Consider the following 19,155-nt stretch of genomic DNA (forward strand, 5'->3'; position numbering starts at 1 on the left):
GCATGCACACGTACACATAGGTCCACTCATAATACAATCAAAAATGTTCTTTAAAAGTCTGAAACTTGACTGGGGAGGTAGCTCAGCAGAAACTGTTCGCCGCACCGCATGAGAGCCTGAGTTTGGATGTAGGCACAACTTTTTCAGGGACCCTCCATTGATAGTTTCTAAATTATAATAGAACTGTCACATGATCCAACTATGGTGCTCCTGGGTATACACCCAAATAATTACCCCACCATAGAAATGTTTATACATTATTCCTGTTATGTTCACAGTGGTAAATAAATGTAATTGGCCTAGATGTCACCAACTGATGCAATGTGGTGCAGATACACAAAGGAATTTTATTCATCTTTAAAGTGAAGTGAGGAAATTACAGGAAATAGATAGAGCTACAAAATGTATTATGTAAGGTAATACTGCACATTGTCTCATGAAGCCAGCGGTGGTGGTGCACGCCTTTATTCCTGGTCCTAGTGCTCTGGGCACAGAGGCAGGTGGATCTTTGTGGTCTACAGAGTGAGTTCCAGGACAACCACGGCTACGCAGAGAAGCCCTGAATTGAAAAACCAGAAAATAAATAAATGGAGGAATCTGATGCCCTCTGGGCATGCAGGTGTACATGTAGACAACATACATTTAGGTAGACAGAAGCTGGGCATGATTCCAGGAATCATGGCATGACTAGGGAATTCAGGAGCTCACCAATCAGCAAGTCTAGCAGAAACAACGTGCAGTTGTGTGAATGACCATGTCTAAAAATAGGGTGGAGAGTGGAAAGCTATGGAAAAGGACAAGAGGTCCTACAGGAGCATGTATACTGCACCTGTCAGCATTATACACTCAACTCCAGACTCACCTTTCTCAACAGGACAACAGCCCTCAGGAAGACTAGAGACCTACGAAAACAGTGTGGACCTTATCTTAAAAATAGTTACAAAGGTGCTCGTCAGTATCCACTTACTTTTGGAGAATCCTTTTTCTTTTTCGAGACAGGGTTTCTCTGTGTAGCCTTGGCTGTTCTGGAACTTGCTTGTGTAGACCAGGCTGGCCTCGAACTCACAAAACCCATCTGCCTGTACCTCCTGAGTACTGGGATTCTATGTGTGGGCCAAGACACAGGGCTTGATTGGCTCTCCTACACTTGTCCCTCTGCCATTATCCTTCTTTGCTCTGTCATACACTATCTTCTACATTATACTGTGCCTCATTTGAGTTAGTTACATGGAAAACGCGTGGTAGCCATTGTGAGATTCACCTAAGAGGACAGGAACTGTTGCAGAATGGGAGATGGAGACAGTGGTCACAGCTTGTCTTCATTTACATACACAGGCACTACTAGAGCTGGGAGGTAGCTGAACTAGAGTGCTTTGAGCACTAACTCATTTGGATTCTATCCCTAGCACCTCACAAGTCCCACAGGTATATTGCCCGCACTGGGGGAATGCAGACAGGAAGACAAGTTCCATGTCATCCTTAATTACAAAGCAAAGTCAAGGCCAAGCTGGATTACATGATACTGTTTCAAAACGGAGGGGTGGTGGTGCAAACCTTTGATCTCAGCGCTGAGGAGGCAGGCGCAGGTGGCAGCCAGGCTGTTACCCAGAGAAAGCATGCAAATAACCAAAATTCCCAGCCCTGTAGGAATGAATGAATGCTGTGTGTTATTTGTGTGTGATAATGTGAATGCCGGAGTACAGTTAGGACTGCAACTGTGTACAGGAACGGTGGACAACTTTTGGGAGTTGCCTTACTGGGGTTTTTATTTACTTAAAATTATTTTATGTGGATGAGCGTTCTGTCTGCATGTACACCTGCACACCAGAAAAAGACCATCGGACCTCAGGACAGACGATCGTGAGCTACCGTGTGGATGCTGTGAATTGAACCCAGGACCTCTGAGAGCATCCAGTGCGCTAAACCACTTGCTTAATTTTGAGACCCGGTTCTCACCATGCAGCCCTGCCCGGCCTAGAAATGGACCAGACTGGCGGCAAACGAAAGGATAGGATCCGACCGCCTCCGCCTCCGCAGCGCTGAGATCAAGGCGTGCGCCATCACGCGGGCTGCAGACCTGAGGCCTGTCTCTGCACGAAGTGGGAGTACACACGTGGTGTCGGGAATCTGAGGGTTCAGTCCATCTGCAGGTCCCCTCTATCCATCCCGATCAAACGGGGTGGGGACGTAGGAGAGGGCTGTCACGCAGCTGCAGCGATCCTCCCGCTTCAGTGTACTGAGGGCTTTGGTGCCTCTCAACTGAGGTTTCGTCCCACGCTGGGCTGCGAGGAAGCCCCGTTCTCTCGGAGCCAACCTACGGACGCGGCCGGCCAAACAGCGAGGAGCGAGAAGAGAGCGCGCACGCCCAGAAGAGCGCCTGCCGCGCCGGGAGAGCGCCGAACGCCAAAACCCCGGAGGCGCGCCGGTCAGTCTCGCGGGACTTCCTCCTCGCCGGGCTACGGCCGGCCAGTCTCGCGGTACCCTCCCCGGACGCTCCCCAGCGCACATGCGCACTGCGAGGCGCCGGCTGTGCGGTCACGTGCGGGCGCGAGCCACCTCCTCGTGGGCGGGCACTTCCTGTGGCCGTGTCCGCTGCCGCCCGGGGCCCGCGGGGAGCCGGGCGGTTCCGGGCCGGAGAGGGCCGAGTTTCGGTACGGATCCGCCGCGAGGTATGCCGCGTGCCTCCCTCCCGGCGTGTGGAGTCTGGGGGCGGCCGGGCCTGGCAGCGGGAGGACGCGCGGGTTTGGGGAGCCCGGCGTCGCCCCTCGACGCGGACGCGCCTGTCCCGAGCCCCGCCCGGCCCCGGAGCGCCTCCTTCCCCGGAACTCCTTCACTTCCCGAACCCCACCCCGCCTGGCGCCTCGCTGTGGAGCGGAGTCGAAATCTGACACTTGGAGTGCCGGGCGTGTGGGCGCTAACACCAGGGGCCCTCGCAGCCCTGTGGAGTCCAGCTCCGAATCCCCACGCCACCCCGCCTCCTTCACAGATTTGCAAGAGGCTTCCGCCCTGTGTGACCTCCCACTCCCGGTGCACCTTCTACACCCCGCGACACGTCCCTCTGCTGTCAGGATAACGCCCGAGTACCTTTAAAGTCTTAAAGGTGTTTCTCTTTCGCCCCTAGCTCCTGTGGCCATTTCTAGGCTCATGGTTTGGTTTATGCCTCCGTGGTACCAGGTCTTTCTTTTCCTTCTGTAGGCCAAGCCATTTCTCACCTCAGAACTGATATCAATGTTTGTTTGATTGCTTGGAATCCTGGTCATTCCCCCTCATCCCCCTGCGCGCCCCCCCCGCCCCCTGTGCAAATTTTTTGACCCAGCACAGGCACCATCCTTTGTAAGATGCCTTTTTTGTGTCCTGGGTAAGGGCCCACCTCTGACACCCATGGCTCCTGCAGCTGCCCTGTGCTATTTGTCTGCCCGTGGGTCTGTTTCCTTGTAGCCTGAGGTGGGCGCAGATGAGTTTCTGTACTTCCGTTGATGGGCAGGTTGTGTTGCAGTACCGGTGATCACTTATGACATCTTTCAGAGCCTCTGAATGCTGAGTGTGGCCCAGAGTGTCCAAGGAGACTGATGATGAAAGCCATTTGTGTCTCTGCTGCCTAGTGGTACCATTAGCCATGTACAGCTGCTGAGCACTTGAAATTTTGTCTCACATGACTGAGAAACTTTTAAACGTAAACACACAATTTCCAGAACAGGCATCCCCGTTTTTAAAAGCCTCTTGAAACCCTTGTACAGCTTTGTTCCTAGCATAGCCTCCGTGAATCTGCCTTCCAGGGTAATCAGTCAGTTCAGTAACTGTGGTGCACACCTGCCCCACATCCCTCTCTTGACTGTGGTCCCCAGCTTTCCATCCAGTGCCTCTCCTTCCCTCTGTGCTTCAATTACAAAGTAGCATTTCACCCCTTGGGAATTCCCTCCTTAACCCCTGGTACCCTGTGGCAATCATGACTCATCATCTCTAGTCTGAGTCTCTTCAACTTTATAACTGATAGGTATCTAGCCTGCCAAGATGCCAGGGCCAAGACCTCGGAAGGGACCTAAGACCAGTGGCCAGGGTGCCGCAACTGCCAAGCAGGTATGGACGTGGCCCCCTTCGCCTGTGGGTCACCTTGGTGTGGGGATCTCTAGACGCTTGTGGCAGATTGGGTCTCCAGTGTGGTTTTCTCTGCAATGCGCTTAGGTGGTGGAGCTCCTAGCATTTTGTGACTAGAGCCTGACCTCTCTGGGATTTCAACTCTGCCATCATGCTGTGGCTATACTACACGACAACCCAAGTGTTCAGGTTTAGATTGTTCTGAGGCCTAATTGTGCTCACAGGTTTCCTGTTTAGGGTGACAACTTTACTGGCTAATTCTAGGATGCCAGGACTTAGGGCTGTAGCCAAAGGCGGCCAACTGATGCCATGGACAGACTTTAATGAGGGAGCCTAAAGACTCCCATGTTTTCTCTTTTTATTTCTTCTGAGTCTTAGTCTAGTCTTGGTTTTTTGGAAGCAGGTAAGCTGGGATTGGTGGCCCACATCTAAAAACCGGGTGGTCTGGATGCAGAAATAGAAAGAGAATGAATTCAGTGCCAGTGTGGGCTGCACAGCAACCAAATTTCAGGTCAGCCTGGACTGCATAGCAAGGAGGATTCAAACAACAGAACAGATGGTGGCTAAGGAAATGGCTCAGTGGCCATTGCTGCTTTTTCAGAAGGAAGAGATTGAGTTCTCTACACCTTCCTTATGGATTACAGTCACATGTTATTTCAGTTCTAGGGTATCAGACAGTCTCTTTTGGCCTTCAGGGCACTGTAGCCACATGGTACACATACATACATGTGGGCAAAATAGTCATAGACATAAAAAAAAAAAACATAAAAATAAACCAGAACATACAAAAAAATCAGGTAAGGGATGGGTTGGGGTAAAGGGCATAGCTATCATCAGAACCTTACTTTAAATTATTCTACTTTGTCATTCAGGGGGTTGCAGCCATTACTGAACATTGTGGGAAACTAGTGCCTGTGTCTGCCCAGAACATTCAAAATAACAGACACAGAAAACAAGATGGGAAGAAGGGAAGATAGGCTAGTGTTTAATAGGTACAAAGTCAGTTTTGCACTTGAATTCTGTGCGTGGAGAGTAGTGATGGTTGCTTAACAATGGGAATGTTAGGTTTACTACAATTAAAAAATAAATGTGGTGCACATATGTATAATCCCAACACTTACAAGGCTGGAGCAGGAAGATTGTGAGTTCAAGGCCAGCCTAGGTTACACACTGAACGTTGTCTCAAATTACTCCTTGGCTCCACCCTCCCCCTCCCCCCAAAAAAGGTTAGGGTTATTGTGTGTGTGGTTGAATTTCTCTAGATGATGAGAAGAATATAACTATTAATACTGCAAAGCTGTTGTTCTTATTGTTATAACAATGGCACTGTAGTCTTACTGGCTTCTTTAAAAAAGAAAAATCTCCATGTTTACACCAGGCATGTTCTTGCATACCTTTAATCCCAGCGCCCTGGGAGGCAGAGGCAGGCAAATCTCTGAGTTCAAGGCCAGCGTGGTTTACAAAGAGTCCAGGACAGGGAGACCCTGTCTCAAAAATAACTATTAAAAAATTCTCCATATTTTAGATTTGTTTCCTTCTCTGTACATCGGGCCTCGGGGTGAGTAGGGATAGAGCTCAGGGTCTTGGGTAAGCTCGGCAGGTGTTCTTCTCCTGAGTTGTACACCCAGCCCTCTTTCTGCTTTTTATTCTGTCATAAGCTCTCAAGTTGCCTGGGATGGCCTTGAGAGATGGGAATTTACTAGGAATCCCAGGCAGGTTTTAAACCTGTAATCTTCCTGCCTTGTCTCCCTCAGTGCTGGGATCATAAGCTTGTGCTACAATATATAATTTCATTATGTGGTCTTATGTATATGATCATCCCGCCTTCACCTCCCACATGATGGAATTGTATGCACGTGCTACGTTACCAAGTTTCATTATGTGGTTCTCTTTTTGTTGTTTATTTGGTGAGATGGCCTAAAATCCTAGCTTGGAATATGTAGACCAGATTGGCCTTAAACTTAGATTGGTTCTCCTGCCTTAACTTCTTAGGTTTTGGTTCATTATGTAATTTTAAAAACAATTATCTAGGGGCTAGAGAGATGGCTCAGAGGTTAAGAGCACTGGCTGCTCTTCCAGAGGTCCTGAGTTCAATTCCCAGCAACCACATGGTGGCTCCCAACCATCTATGATGAGATCTGGTGCCCTCTTCTGGCGTGCAGGTGTACATGTAGACAGAACACTGTATACTTATTAAACCTTAAGAAGGACTGACTGAGACATGAATGACTTTTCATAGCCGGTGTGAACATATGCTACCTGTGTGGTTGCCCATAGGCCAGAGAGAGCATCAGATCCCCTGGAGCTGGACTTACAGGCGATTGTGAAATACCCAATGTGCTAGGAACAGAATGTGGTCTTCTGGAAGAGGAGGAAGCACTCAAATACTGAGCCATCTCTTCAGTTCCTATGATGGAGTTCTGGAGAATCCTCTGGGGGCTGTTAAGAGTGCTTGAGTGTGGTTCCCACATGGTAGCTTAAAAACAATATGTCACTTCAATTTCAGGAGATCTGCCTTCTCACCTCCAAGGGCCGCTACCACACGTAGTACCTATCCATACACGCAGATGAAACATTACACATAAAAATAATAAACTCTTTAAAAACCAGCCTCTCCCTGTGTTCTTAGCTGGGGCTTTTTGTGGAGTTCAACCCTGAGGACATGCTCCTGGGGATGGATGAGACTGAAGATGATGGAGACCTGGAGGCTGAGCTGTTGGCTCTCACTGGGGAAACAGGAAGCACAGGCAAGAAGCCAGCACCCAAGAGGCAGGGTGAGTTTTCACTACTGGGCTGGTGCAGGCCCCTGAGGGAGAGGGCCCTTGCCTTACAGCCTGGAGGAGTCGGTCAGGCAGTTCCCCTAGTTCTTTGGGTAATCATACCCTTCTGCGGGTCAGCCACATAGAGGTCAGTTGCTTACATGTATTTGGAGCTCCATCCCGTTTGAGGACAGGTCTGATTCTTAGCCTAGTTCAGATCGCTAGCCTCAGTCCTACATAGGTAGGGCCTTGTACTGTCCAGTAGGGGCCCAATTAGCACTGACAAAATTGTGAACACAGTGAATAGAAATGGTGTCCAGTGAGTAAATGAGATCTCCTTCATAGCCTGGAAAAGGACAGAGATTTAGGTATCAGAGTAAGGAGTCTGAGTCTTAGCAGGAACCCTTAGAGGTAGCCTGGGTATCCTTTAGCTGAAGTCAGTGACGTGGCTTGGAAGGGGCTGACTACTCTAGCCCTATTTTGGAATTAGATAAGCCTGGGTTTAAATATTGCCATATACTAGGATTGTGAATTTTGGGAAATGGATGTTGGTGTGTCTTGGTTTTATTCAGTCATGAAAATGCAGATGTCCATTTTTCAGAATTGTGACAGTTAAGTAGATGTTAGAACCACTTACAAATGTGAAAGGCATAGTGGGGGCCATGTTCAGGTACATTTAGCTACAAGCAGAAATGCAGAAAAGGAGCAGCTTGCTACTTGCGGGAGAGCCTGGGCAAGCATTCATAGCAAGGGTCTTTTGAGCTGGGTCCTGAAAGGAAAGTACCCTTCTGAGTGTTACGTGGCCGTGGAAGGAAGGTAAATCTCTGCCTGAGTTAGCTACCAGTACAGTAGTACAGTGACGTAAAGATCTTAGTTTTATTGTCCAGCACCTTACCTTACCAGACCCTCTGTGATTCTTTCCTCAGCTCCTCTGCCCATGGCCCACATTGAGAAGTTGGCAGCAGCCTGTATGCAAGATGTGGAGGAGGAAGGAGAGGAAGAAGGGCTGGAGGAGGATGCTGACCTGCTGGTGTGTTTTCTAGGCTGGGGTCAAGGACCAAGCTGGTAGAGGAGAAAGCTATGGAAGGACAGGGGTTTGTGCCTCTCTGCCCCACTGAGTGAGCACCCTGCCCTTTCCAGACCTGTCCTCGTGGCTTTACAGTGAGTGAGAGATTTGTCTCCTTTGACTTCTGGTCTGAGCTCTGCAACTTGGAATTCTCAGATATGAAGTCTCTTCCGTGGTTCAATTAAAGAACTGTTGCTAACGAGGACTAAGCTCAGGATTTGACATTGAGAAATACTGCCAGGGAAAGGGGGCCTTTAAGTTTTGTTCAGTCATGGTGTGGCCATGAGGCACCCAGAGTTCTTGGACTGTGTTTCCCCAGACAGAGCTGCAGGAGGTCCTGGGTGCGGATGAAGGAGCTGGGCCACAAGATGGCAGTGAGGCAACAAGCCCAGACTTGTGTGAGGAGAAGGCAGGGGATAGCACTGAGCAACCTGGAGTACAGACAGCCCTGCAACAGGCCTTGCCTACAGCAGCTCAGGTAGGGTTTTCAGGAGGCCCTGATGGACCTTTGGTGCCCCTATGTGTCCATGTATAGTATGCATGTAGCATGGCTTACACAGCAAGGCTGCCTGTCAAACAACTCTAGCAACTGCCCTCCCCCCGTAGAAAGCGAGCATGACAGACTTCCATAGCTGGTTGCCTCCAAAGCCTTCTGTTCCAGGCCGCTCCTGGACACCACTCTCCGGCCTCTACTGATTGGAGTTCTCTGCTTGCCCGACATGATGTCTGGCCTCTTGTGGGTCTTTGACTTGTACTCTGGGGTCTTAGGCACTTGTTTCTCCTGGAGTCCCAGAGAGCCATCTTCTGGGGTAGCTTCCTCACAGGGAGAGAATGGCAAGGGCCTAGCTGGCTGTGGAGTGGCCCAGCCCTGAGCTGAAGTATCTGCAGGCTGGAGGGCCTCGGGGGCTGCAGGCTTTGCTGGAGGAACGGATCCATAACTACCGGGAGGCCGCAGCCAGTGCCAGGGAGGCTGGTGAAGCTGCCAAAGCCCGGCGCTGTGAGCGGGGCCTGAAGGTGAGTTAGGCTGTCTGTGAGGCAGCTTGGAGAACGGGGCTGTGGGTCGGATGACAGTAAAGGGAAGGCCGCACACAGGCATGGTAAACGGGTGCATTGCTGGCCTGTCTTCTGGCAAGGTCCAGGACCAGGTGGCTTCCTAGGTTACTAGTCTAATTGTTTCCCTTAGACTCTGGAGTCACAACTTGCCACTGTGAGGAAAGGCGGAAAGATCAATGAGGATGAGATTCCACCTCCAGTGGCCTTGGGCAAAAGGCCCCCACCCCACCAGGAAACAGCCAACAAGAACTCTGAGAGAGACTCTGCAACATCCTGTACCATGGAGTCAGGTATCTGAAGCATCCTGTCTGGTTCCCACAGCCTGTCTACTCCATCTCCCTGCCTGCCATTGCTCCAAGAATTCTAGACCAGAAAGACTGGGGCACCTCAGACTTCCTCCTTTGACCCTCTAGCTGAGTTCTCTGGGGTCTTTTGTTTTGTGTAGGCAATCTTCCCCAACCTGAGTCCAGCCTCCCTGGCAGCTCTGCCGTTGCTCCCTTGCCTGATTCAGACCCAGATGTAAAGGCCCTGCTGTTAGCCCGACAGAGCGAGTACAAAGTGGCTGCTCTCAATGCCAAACGGGCTGGAGATCTAGATCGTGCCCGGGAGTTGATGAGGATTGGGAAGGTATGACGCCCTGTGTTCCTTTAGGAGATGGGGAAGCAGAGGCTCAGAGAGGGAACCAAGATAGCACTGGGGTGAGCGTGGCCTGGTGGGGTGGTTTCAGGGCACACTCTTCGGGCCCATTGGCTCATGCCTGTGACTGTTTTTCTTCTGTAGAGATTTGGTGCTGTCCTGGAGGCCCTGGAGAAGGGGCAGCCTGTGGATCTGAGTGCCATGCCCCCGGCTCCTGAGGGTCAGTCAGATAATGGGGACGTCTGCCTAGGCTGGGATCAGGGAGGACTGTGAGATACGGGGCTGGCCAGGCACTCTGCCTACCCTGCTATTTGGATCCCCAGATCTGAAGGCCCTCCCACAGGCTTCTAAGGCTCCCACAGCAACCCAAGTCCCATCCCCAGTACTGGAGCAAGTGCAGCCGGTGATGGCCTCTGACCTCCCAGCCGTCCCAGGTAGGACTTCACAGTAGGACAGTGGAATGGGGGCCTGGAAAGGGGCATGATGAGCTGATAGTCTCTGTTTACCACCCAGTGGCCCCTACAGAGCCAAAAACGGTGCTGGATGCTTTACAGCAAAGGCTGAACAGGTACCGTGAGGCAGCCATCCAGGCCCGGGCCAATGGGGATGAGCGCAAGGCCAGGATGCATGATCGCATTGCCAAGGTGAGCCCAGTCTGTGCAGCCACTAGTCTGTTAGCCTGTCCTCGCTTGTCCTGCCTGCATGCTTTCCCTACAAGCCCTGGTATTCTCTAAGGCCTTGTGTGTTTATGGAGCTCTTGCTCCCTCAGGACCTGTTTTCTTCTGGGGCTGCAGCTCTTCCCTTCCTTCCTGTAGCAATATCAGCATGCTGTTCAAGCACATCAAGCAGGACGGAAGGTTGACTTTGCTGACCTACCTGTTCCTCCAGGTGAGGGATGCTTGGCCTGTGGACCTTACGAGGTTCTGAGCAAGAATGGAGGGAGAGACAAGGTTCTTGTGTGTGCCTCTACCTTCCCAGATCCAGGCATGACCCACAGCAGCCTCATGTGTCTCCCCTTCCCATTCTGTCTCTCCTCAGGATTTCCTCCCATCCCTGGTCTGGAGCCCAGCAAAGGTACTGAGGAGGACTCCGTGGTAGCAGCTTTGGCAGCTGCCCAAAAACTGGCCTCAGAAGACACAGCCCTGGTAGATGAAGATGAGGAGGTTTGATGATGGGCCCAGGACTTTAGGGCTTCGGGTGGGTGGGGCCACAGGGGACATGACAAGGACCAATGATGATAGATAGCCAACAAAGAGTAAACCCAGACCCTGCTGTAGTGTATTAACCTCAGAAAATAGAGGTCCTTCCCTCTATTTTGAGGAAAAACTTTGCCAGAAGCAGAACTAGAAATCAAACCTGTGTATTTCTGGCCCCAGAACTCAAGTCTGGGGCAACAAAGATGTTACTGTTCTTTGATGCTAGAGTTGGGGAAATTAGGCTAGAAAGCTTTTGAGGATTCTGTCTTTCAGTCGTCTGGCTCTGGAGGTGAAGCCACTCCAGTGAGGTCACACAGGGAATGGGTGCAGCATTAAGGTCAGGCCAGGGTGGGGAATGGAAACTATTTGATAGTCTCTTAACTGGGTGCCACCTGCAGAGTGAGACTCCGGCACAGGCCCCACTGGCCAAGAAGCCAGCGCAGCCTCTGGTCCCTTCATCTGGTCTTCTGATTGACCCCAAGGCCTCCAGTTCTAAGGAGTCACTGAATCCATCTGGTAATTTGGGGACAAATAAGGCAGAGGAGTGGAGCCCTGTGAGATGGCCTGGCCCCAACCGCTGGCCCTGTCCTTTTAGCTCGGGAGCAGCTAGCACTGCTGGAGGCTCGGAAACTGCAGTACCAACGAGCAGCCTTGCAGGCCAAGCGCAGGCAGGACCTGGAACAAGCCAAATCTCATTTACGAGTGGCCAAAGGGCTCGAGGCTCAGATCGCCCAGGCCAGAGCGGGTCAGCCCATTGACCTCTCCAAGGTGAGCCCCCTTAGTACAGCAGGAGGCTGCCTGAGGCGCAGAGGTGGGGCTGGCTGGTGGCTGTGACCTGGAGTAGCTGCTGGGTGGAGGTAGGACTTCTATAGAATGGTGACCGCAGGGAAAGAGCCTTTTGCTTTTCTCCCTCTTGTCGGCCTGAGATAGAGCCTTGGGGAGCTAGAAGGGGAAAGGAATGTCAGTTAGCTATGGCCACAAATAGTGTTGCGGGGCCGGTCTGGTAGGGGCAGTGCTGCAGCAGCAGGGGCGGGAGAGGGGCAAGGGGGGGAGGCTGTGAGTGCCACTGGAGGTAGTGACTGTTGAAAAATGGATTCCTGTGTTGGTTGGGCTCGGCAGAGGTGTAACCTGACTCTGGCGGCCCGAGGGGCCTTGTAATCTGGGCAGGTGCCTTCACCCTTGACGGATGAAGAGGGTGATTTCATCCTCATTCACCATGAGGATCTGCGGCTCTCCCAGAAGGCTGAAGAGGTGTATGCCCAGCTTCAGAAAATGCTCCTGGAGCAGCACGAGGTCAGTAGACGGTATCTATGTCCTCAGTGTCCTGGCCTGGGTTCAGAGTATAACTCTTCTCTTCTCACTGGCCTAAGTATGACCCTGCACAAGCTATTTTACTCATTTGCAAAATGGTGCTACTCCCCTCCCTTTTTTTTAAACATGTTTTGCATGCATGTTTTGCATACATGTATGTGTGAAAAAAAAATCACATGTACCTTGTGCCCATGGGGGTCAGAAGAAGAAATAAGATTCCTTGAAACTGAAATTATGGGTGGTTGTGAGCCACCATGCAGGTGCTGGGAACCAAATCCAGGTCCTCTGCAAGAGCAGCCAGTGCTCTTAACCAGTGAGCCATCTCTCCAGCCCCCTTTTTTCATGTGGTTATGAAACTTAGGGGATTAATCTGTTGGGTGCTTCTTTGAGGTGTATGCTTGAATTTGTTTCTTGATGGTGTTGATCTTTGAGACAGAGTCTTGCTGTATACCGTGCTGCTCTGGAACTCATCATGGATCTCAGGGTGGCTTCCCAAGAGCTGGAGTTACAGACAGTATACCTCCATACCCAGATGAGTTCAGTTTTAAAGGAAGGAGTTTGCTAAATGAAATTTTGGGAAATGGCTGTCCTCAAAGGAAGCAGCGAAGTGTAGGTAGAGCCATGTGTGGTGGGTGATACAGACCTGCAGTACCAGCACTTGGGAGGGTGAGACAGCAGAGTTACCAGAGTTCTAGTTCAGCCTTGGCTATGCAGCTGAGACCCTGTCTCAAACTGACAAACACACATAAGCAGGAAGGAGTGTTGGGCCTTAGGAAGTGTGCTCTAGGAATGTTCTCAAGGAGGAGAGGTGAGGCTAAGGAGGAACTATTTGGAGCTTTGAGGGGTCAGCCCTTGAATGCTAGTCTTGGCTATGCGTCACTCTGGGCTCCTGTTTCTAGAAGTGCCTGCTGTTCTCCAAGCAGTTCATGCACCAGGGCAATGTGGCTGAGACTACCCGGTAAGTGCCAGGGCTGTGCTGGGCTTGTTGGGTAGGGATCAGATAACATCCTAGCTTGCTGACGTGGTTCCCCATCCCTGGCAGGTTTGAGAATCTTGCTCAGGACCGAAAGAAACAGCTTGAGATCCTGCAGCTAGCCCAGGCCCAGGGCCTTGACCCTCCCAGCCACCACTTTGAGTTGAAGACATTCCAGACTGTGAGGTGCCAAAGCCTAAGGGAAACTGGCTCTGTGCAGGGATAGGGCAAAGGTTTGGAGCAGAGCCTGGAGACACTTCATCTTTAGTGAGCCTTCCCAGATTCATGAGTTTGGAGTACTGGAGTGGGGGAGGTGGGTGTGCTTCAGAGAGGAGCTCAGAGCTGCAGGAGTCAGAGGGCGAGGCCTGGCAGTACTGTGCCAGCCCTTGTGCTGTGTCTTTACTCTGCCCTGTCTTCATTCTCTGTAGGATCTTCTCAGAGCTCAACAGCACAGAAATGCATCTGATCATTGTGCGGGGAATGAACCTCCCAGCCCCACCAGGTAACCATAGCCAGCCCCTTTGCTGAGGGATGCTCTTGCCCACGTGCTGGAACCGCTGCCTGGGCGCCAGGCTCTGGCTCTTGTTGTCCAACCTGACTTCCCTTTTCCTTACAGGAGTGACTCCTGATGACTTGGATGCTTTTGTTCGGTTTGAGTTTCATTACCCTAACTCGGTGAGATTCTGGTAGGGCTAGGTCCTCCAAACCACAGTACTGCTTCATTTCTCTCCACCTCTGGGAGGCACGGCCAGAGGTTGGGATTGCAGACCTCCTGGCCCCTTTCCCGCATGCTGCTGGCTCAGCCAGAAGGTTGTCCAGCACACTAGGTTTTTTATTTGTTTCTTTGTTTCGAGCTATCTTAAGTTCTCTCGTCTCTGCTATAGGATCAGGCTCAAAAGAGCAAAACAGCCGTGGTGAAGAATACAAACTCCCCAGGTGAGTGACACATAAGACCCATCTCTGCTCTCATTTCCTGTGTGGACAGCTCAGTTCCCAGTATTCACAATACTCTTGTCTTAGTTGGTCACCAACTCAAATATAAAGGCAGGTTGTTAGCTAGCTCGCTTACACAGCTGTGAAAACAGGCCTGGGGCTGGGGAGCTCACTGGTTAAGGGACTGCTCTTTCAGAGGACCTGCTTCTGCTCATCAGCATCCTCATCAGCGGGCACACATCTGCCTGAAACTCTGCCTCCTCCTCCAGAGGGTAACATTCCTCTGGCTTTTGTGGCCACCTGCACCCACGTGTGCATACATACACAGAATTAAAAATAAGGTCTTTTAAAAGAATTTTTTTTTTTTGGATACAGCATCTCAGTATATAGCTTGTAGCTCTGCCTGACATAGAACTCAGAGAGATCCATCTACTTGTGTTTCTTGAGTGCTAGGATTAAAGTGTGTGCCACCATACCTGAAAAAAAAAATACTGAAAATCTTAAGAAAAAGCAATACAAAACCAAAGGCTTGAGGTTAGTTGATTAAAGAGATTTGTCTGGGGGTTCACAGCAAGGAAGTGTTAAACATGGACTTGAAATCTGGTTGTGTTGTAACCCCAGCATTTGGGAGGTCTAGGTAAGAGGATCACAGCGAGGTTACTGCCACTGGGGTCATTACAGTGAGTTCCAGGCCAGCCAGGGCCAGCCAGTGAGAACCTGTCTTAAATGGATATGTGTATGTGTATAGCTATGTATCTAGTAGGAGTTCTCACTCCACATTCCAAGTCCTTTTCAATATATAATTTGTGTCTCAGGGCACCAAACTACTTACAGGGCCAGAGCTCACATGATCTGCATCTCTCTGGTGGCTGACAGACTGAATTGTGGACACTGAGCTCCAGAGAGAAAGCCTGCTCTAGGCTTCCATTTCCACTTCCCCAAGAATTCCAGCCCTCTCTCCCTGTCTTCTCCCCTCCTTGCAGAATTTGAACAAGTTTTCAAACTAAACATCAATCGAAATCACCGGGGCTTTAGGAGGGTAATCCAGAGCAAAGGAATCAAATTTGAGATCTTCCACAAAGGGTAAGAGTTCCAGCAGTCGATGGCAAGGTGGGAGGGGAAGAACAGCAGAGCAGTTCCTGCTGTTCTTCCTCCATACCACCGCTTGCACTGAGCTCAGCTCGTTCATAACTGCCTGTCTGCCCAGTGTAGTCCTCTTTTGCTTCTTGCCTTCCCAGATCCTTCTTTAGAAGCGACAAGTTGGTTGGCACAGCACACCTGAAATTGGAAAGGCTGGAGAGAGAGTGTGAGATCAGAGAGATCATGGAGGTAGGGCCCAGGATGAGCTGGTAACTCTTGGAACTCTGTTGAGGGTTCTGTGCCCATTTAAAGTTGTCTGTTTAGTGTGCTTTGGAATGGCTGGTGTCTTGTCATAGATGACAGAAGTAAAAGTCTGAGCAACTTTTGAAGTCAGCCAGGTGGGAAGCAGGAATGACAGTTGGGAGAAGGCTCTTGAAGATTCTGACCAGCGCTCAGCGCAGTGCAGATTTCTGTTGTGGGGCTGTGTTGTACTTGGGTCAGTGGACAGAGAACAAATTGCAAATAGGAAATGGATATACTATTTCTAGATCAGTAACATACGCAAATTGTGACTGAAAATTAGGCAGATAGCTCCGTGACCTCAGGGTTATACAAGCTGAGAAGCTTTAAAAACCTGCCTCTGACAATGGGAAACCAGCCAGAGAAGGGACTTGTTCATAGTTTGTCCTTGGCAGACCAGGTCCAGATAGACCTTTACTGATGTCTTTGGAGGCTAGAGCTTGCCTCTTCCCTCCTGGAGGCCTAAGAATGTCAGGCATGTTGCAGTACTCTCTATTCAATCTTCCCTTCATCTGCCATGGAGGATGGCATGGCCTGGGTTGTACTTGTGATTGCTACCCATCCATCCACTCTCCATGGGCTGTGTGTGAGGGTGTGGGCTCAGAGTGTCAGGCTGGTGCATGATCCCAGGGTTCATTTTACAAGTTAACACGAAGACCAAGAGAACAACTCTAGGATCCTCGTCACCAGCCAGAACACTGATACTTGTCTAGACCTCTAGGTTACGTATCTGTAAGACATCGAGAGTAAGCAGTCCAGCCCTTCCCATACTGTAGAAGACAGGGCTATCCTGAAGCTGACACCCAGGGTACCTCGGCTGCTCTGGGAACCTACCTGCCCTAGCCTGTCCCCTCAGTTACTGTCTATTTCTCTGTGGTTCTCACAGGTTATGGATGGAAGAAAGCCCACTGGGGGGAAACTGGAGGTGAAGGTGAGGCTGCGGGAGCCTTTGAGCAGCCAGGACGTGCAGACGGTCACTGAGAACTGGCTGGTCCTGGAGCCTAGGGGCCAGTGAGGAAGGTGGGTAACTCTGTGTCACTGGCTCTGTCTGTCTCCCTACTAAAACTTCTTTCTCGGCCATTTCTGGGGAGAAAGACTTTGATTTTCTCCTGGAGACTAAAGGCAACACTGTTGGGAAGCACCTGCGGGTTGCTTCTGAAGTTGCTCAGTGACTCGGGCAGGAAGGGAGCTTTTCATGGTTAACCGTCTTCAGAAACCTTGCAAAATCTGATGACTTTCTTTGTGCTTTTGCCTTCAGGTGGTCGGCACCATACCAGCTCACTGACCCGCTTTGCTGGCTGCAAAAGTCATGTACGTGAGATGCTGCTACACAAGCACCAAAGACCTGTTGACCTAACCGTGGCTTGGGCTTCCCATGTGCTGCCTCTCCTGGGCCTCCGTGGAAGCAGGCCAGAACCTAAGCTTCTCGCGCAGCCTCCTTCCCCCAGAATGTGGGCGAAGACTAGGAGACCCCATTGCTCTGTGCTGTAGAGCTCTCTTGCCCTTTAACCTCTGCAAAGTAATTACGTACAGCTAAACCTAACCCTCAGCTGCACCATTTCTGGATGTGCCTTTCAAAGATGTAACTGTAAGGGATGGGAGAACATGAGGGTGATCGGAGCCTTCCCTGAGTAGGTGGGGGACAGGATTCCGTGACTCCAGCTGGTCAGCGGCAGCTGTTTTCCCCTCTGCCTGTGCCTTTGTTCCTGACAGCTGCTGCATTAGCCTTTCTGCTTTCCAGGGGACTTGGGAACAGGAAAGTTACTTTGGTACTATTGCTGGGAAGTAAAGGGAAGGTTTTCTTGGGTTTGGTCCATGTACCTGAGATGAAAGACTGTTAACTGGGAAGGGGAAAAAAGGAAAAAAAAAAAAAAAGAAAAAATTATCAGTTTTATATAGCCATTTTTATTTTAAAACTAGGTCTGATTCACTGTAGGGACTTCATACTCTAAACAGCGTTAATTAACTTTCAAAGTCTTCAAATGCCCTGTTCTGTTCCCTGTCACTTCATTATTTTGGCTTTTTGAGTTCTCTGTCTAGTGTCCTGGAACACTTTGTAGACTAGGTTGGCCGCAAACTCAGAGATCCGTCTGTGTCTGCCTCCCAAGGGCTGGGGTCGCAGACCACCTCCCCCAGCTTCCCTGTAACTTCAAAAGCCAAAGCAGTGAGAGCATGTGTCCACTGCACCTGTGCATCCTTCTTTTGACCCTTTCTTGAGCTGATCACCTGGCTAATCCCTGTTTCTCCAGGTTCTACTGCTTTTGTGGTAAACAAAGGGACAGGTAGGTGCAACATAGTTAATATTCACAAATGGCATTATTTTAGATTTCTTAGAACTCTATACACAACTCTTTCCCACTTTTAAAGCATTAACCTCTCAACAAAGTATTCCTCCAGATTGATTGATTGTGTTTTTGGTAGTAGGAGGCAGGGTCTCCCTGTAGTCCAGGCTGATCTTGAACTCCTAGCACTTCCACCTGCCTCAGCCTCCCTGGCACTGAGATTGCAGGTGTGAGCTACCATGACTGACTTCCTTAGGATGATTTGTGACGGCTCTACAGGAAGCTAACACATTCAGCTGCTGGTCACCTCGGTGGCACATAAGCACAGCTCCGGAGTGAGTGTGTGTGTAGATGACAGGGCCGGCACGCTTCTCTGCCCTTAAAGAGCCTAACGACATTGTTGGTCTGTAGCAAGGCAGGAACTGCAGAGGCGATTCCCAGAGCATGGCCAGTCTTAACCTAGGGGGTGCGAGTTCCCAGTCCTTCATATGTAAGAGATTAAACAACTCCAGTCGTGTGTCCAGCAGGAATTCGGAATGAAAGGGTCTGTGCCTTCATTAAGGGACCTAGAGCCGAGAGAGGAGGCCTGAAGAGTTCTTAGTCCATGGTGAGAAGGAAGATGCCCTGGGGTCATTCTCAAATATCCCATTAGCCCTGGGCATGCTCACTTCCATCGTCTGCTGGAGTGGTCTCATTTTCTGCAACTTCAAAGGTTTCCCTGTACAACTTACTTTCGGTCGACGTTATTCTGCTTACTGAAAAACCACCTCACAGCTGCGGGAGGTCTGACAAAGCACCCACTGGACTTAGCAAGACTGAGGTTCTTAAAAGGCCTTTGTTGGAGCCAAGGAATGCACGGGGAGAGGGAGGGCCCGCATAAAGCCTGTCTTGGAAGACTTGATCAAGCACAATAACCGAACTTTATTCACTTCTAGCTGAGAACCAGCCACACTGAAATTTCTTTTTTAATTGCACTGTATGTCCCTTTGAATTACCAACTGAGTAAAATAGGAAATTTATTTTAGAGTCAGGGAATTTTGCCCGTGAAAGGCAAAGATCTGTGCCATTTCTGCCTGTGTGGTTGCTCTCCTAGTTCTTAACGCTTTTTCCACCCAAGTGTTTGTGGCATTTCCTAAAAGATGGTGGTACAGAGCGAGGTCAGCAGTTTTGAGCATGAAACACCCTGTTGAGGCTGAGGCCGGCAGACCTAGGAAGCACGTGTCTGCTCCAGTGCAATCAATTAAGGATCAGGTGGACTCTTGTCTGGGCCTCAGCAGTCCTGCTGTATTCCTTAGTCTTACGTGTGTGACTTAAAATCCCATCACCGCTATTTCATTTTAGTGTTAGTAAACTAGAAGCCAGTGTCACAGACGTAATTCTAGGCTCAGTGTTGAGCGGATTGCTTGTTAGAAATCCATTAAATGCATAATTATCTTTCAGATGACCATAGTGAAGTCTCATTGGAATTTGG

The 19,155-nt window shown here is 50.3% G+C and overlaps 1 protein-coding gene and 1 long non-coding RNA gene across 3 annotated transcripts; one reads left to right on the plus strand and one right to left on the minus strand.

Moving 5' to 3' along the window:
• Window positions 1–327: 327 nt before the first annotated feature.
• On the minus strand, window positions 328–2,574 carry LOC132646864 (uncharacterized). The gene is made up of 2 exons (XR_009585204.1): window positions 1,957–2,574; window positions 328–559 (listed from the first exon to the last, which is right to left on the minus strand). It is a non-coding gene; the product is annotated as an uncharacterized LOC132646864 (long non-coding RNA).
• On the plus strand, window positions 2,549–17,275 carry Cc2d1b (coiled-coil and C2 domain containing 1B). 2 transcript variants are annotated; one of them, XM_021660998.2, is made up of 26 exons: window positions 2,570–2,669; window positions 2,987–3,100; window positions 3,995–4,077; window positions 6,725–6,869; window positions 7,781–7,884; window positions 8,240–8,398; window positions 8,809–8,934; window positions 9,104–9,263; window positions 9,419–9,600; window positions 9,754–9,829; window positions 9,933–10,043; window positions 10,123–10,253; window positions 10,425–10,497; window positions 10,648–10,772; window positions 11,204–11,321; window positions 11,401–11,573; window positions 11,973–12,098; window positions 13,016–13,074; window positions 13,159–13,275; window positions 13,518–13,591; window positions 13,706–13,764; window positions 13,974–14,025; window positions 15,006–15,105; window positions 15,261–15,351; window positions 16,289–16,422; window positions 16,661–17,275. In XM_021660998.2, exons 3-25 carry the CDS (start codon window positions 4,012–4,014, stop codon window positions 16,415–16,417), a joined length of 2,556 nt encoding a protein of 851 aa, XP_021516673.1. In that variant the 5' UTR covers window positions 2,570–2,669; window positions 2,987–3,100; window positions 3,995–4,011; the 3' UTR covers window positions 16,418–16,422; window positions 16,661–17,275. The 2 variants fall into 2 exon arrangements, with proteins under 2 accessions (XP_021516668.1, XP_021516673.1); XM_021660993.2 differs by lacking the exon at window positions 2,987–3,100 and having other exon boundaries at window positions 2,549–2,669.
• The last annotated feature ends 1,880 nt before the right edge of the window (window positions 17,276–19,155 follow it).

This window comes from Meriones unguiculatus, chromosome 12 (assembly GCF_030254825.1).
Source record: "Meriones unguiculatus strain TT.TT164.6M chromosome 12, Bangor_MerUng_6.1, whole genome shotgun sequence".
In the NCBI taxonomy this organism is placed as follows: Eukaryota; Metazoa; Chordata; class Mammalia; order Rodentia; family Muridae; genus Meriones; species Meriones unguiculatus.

Bases quoted from the DNA above. Each gene is read 5' to 3' on its own strand.
- Cc2d1b (XM_021660993.2), top strand. From the start codon at position 4,012: ATGCCAGGGCCAAGACCTCGGAAGGGACCTAAGACCAGTGGCCAGGGT. The intron at 6,870-7,780 runs GTGAGTTTTCAC...TTCTTTCCTCAG, and splicing joins GCCAGCACCCAAGAGGCAGG to CTCCTCTGCCCATGGCCCAC. The intron at 10,254-10,424 runs GTGAGCCCAGTC...TCCTTCCTGTAG, and splicing joins TGCATGATCGCATTGCCAAG to CAATATCAGCATGCTGTTCA.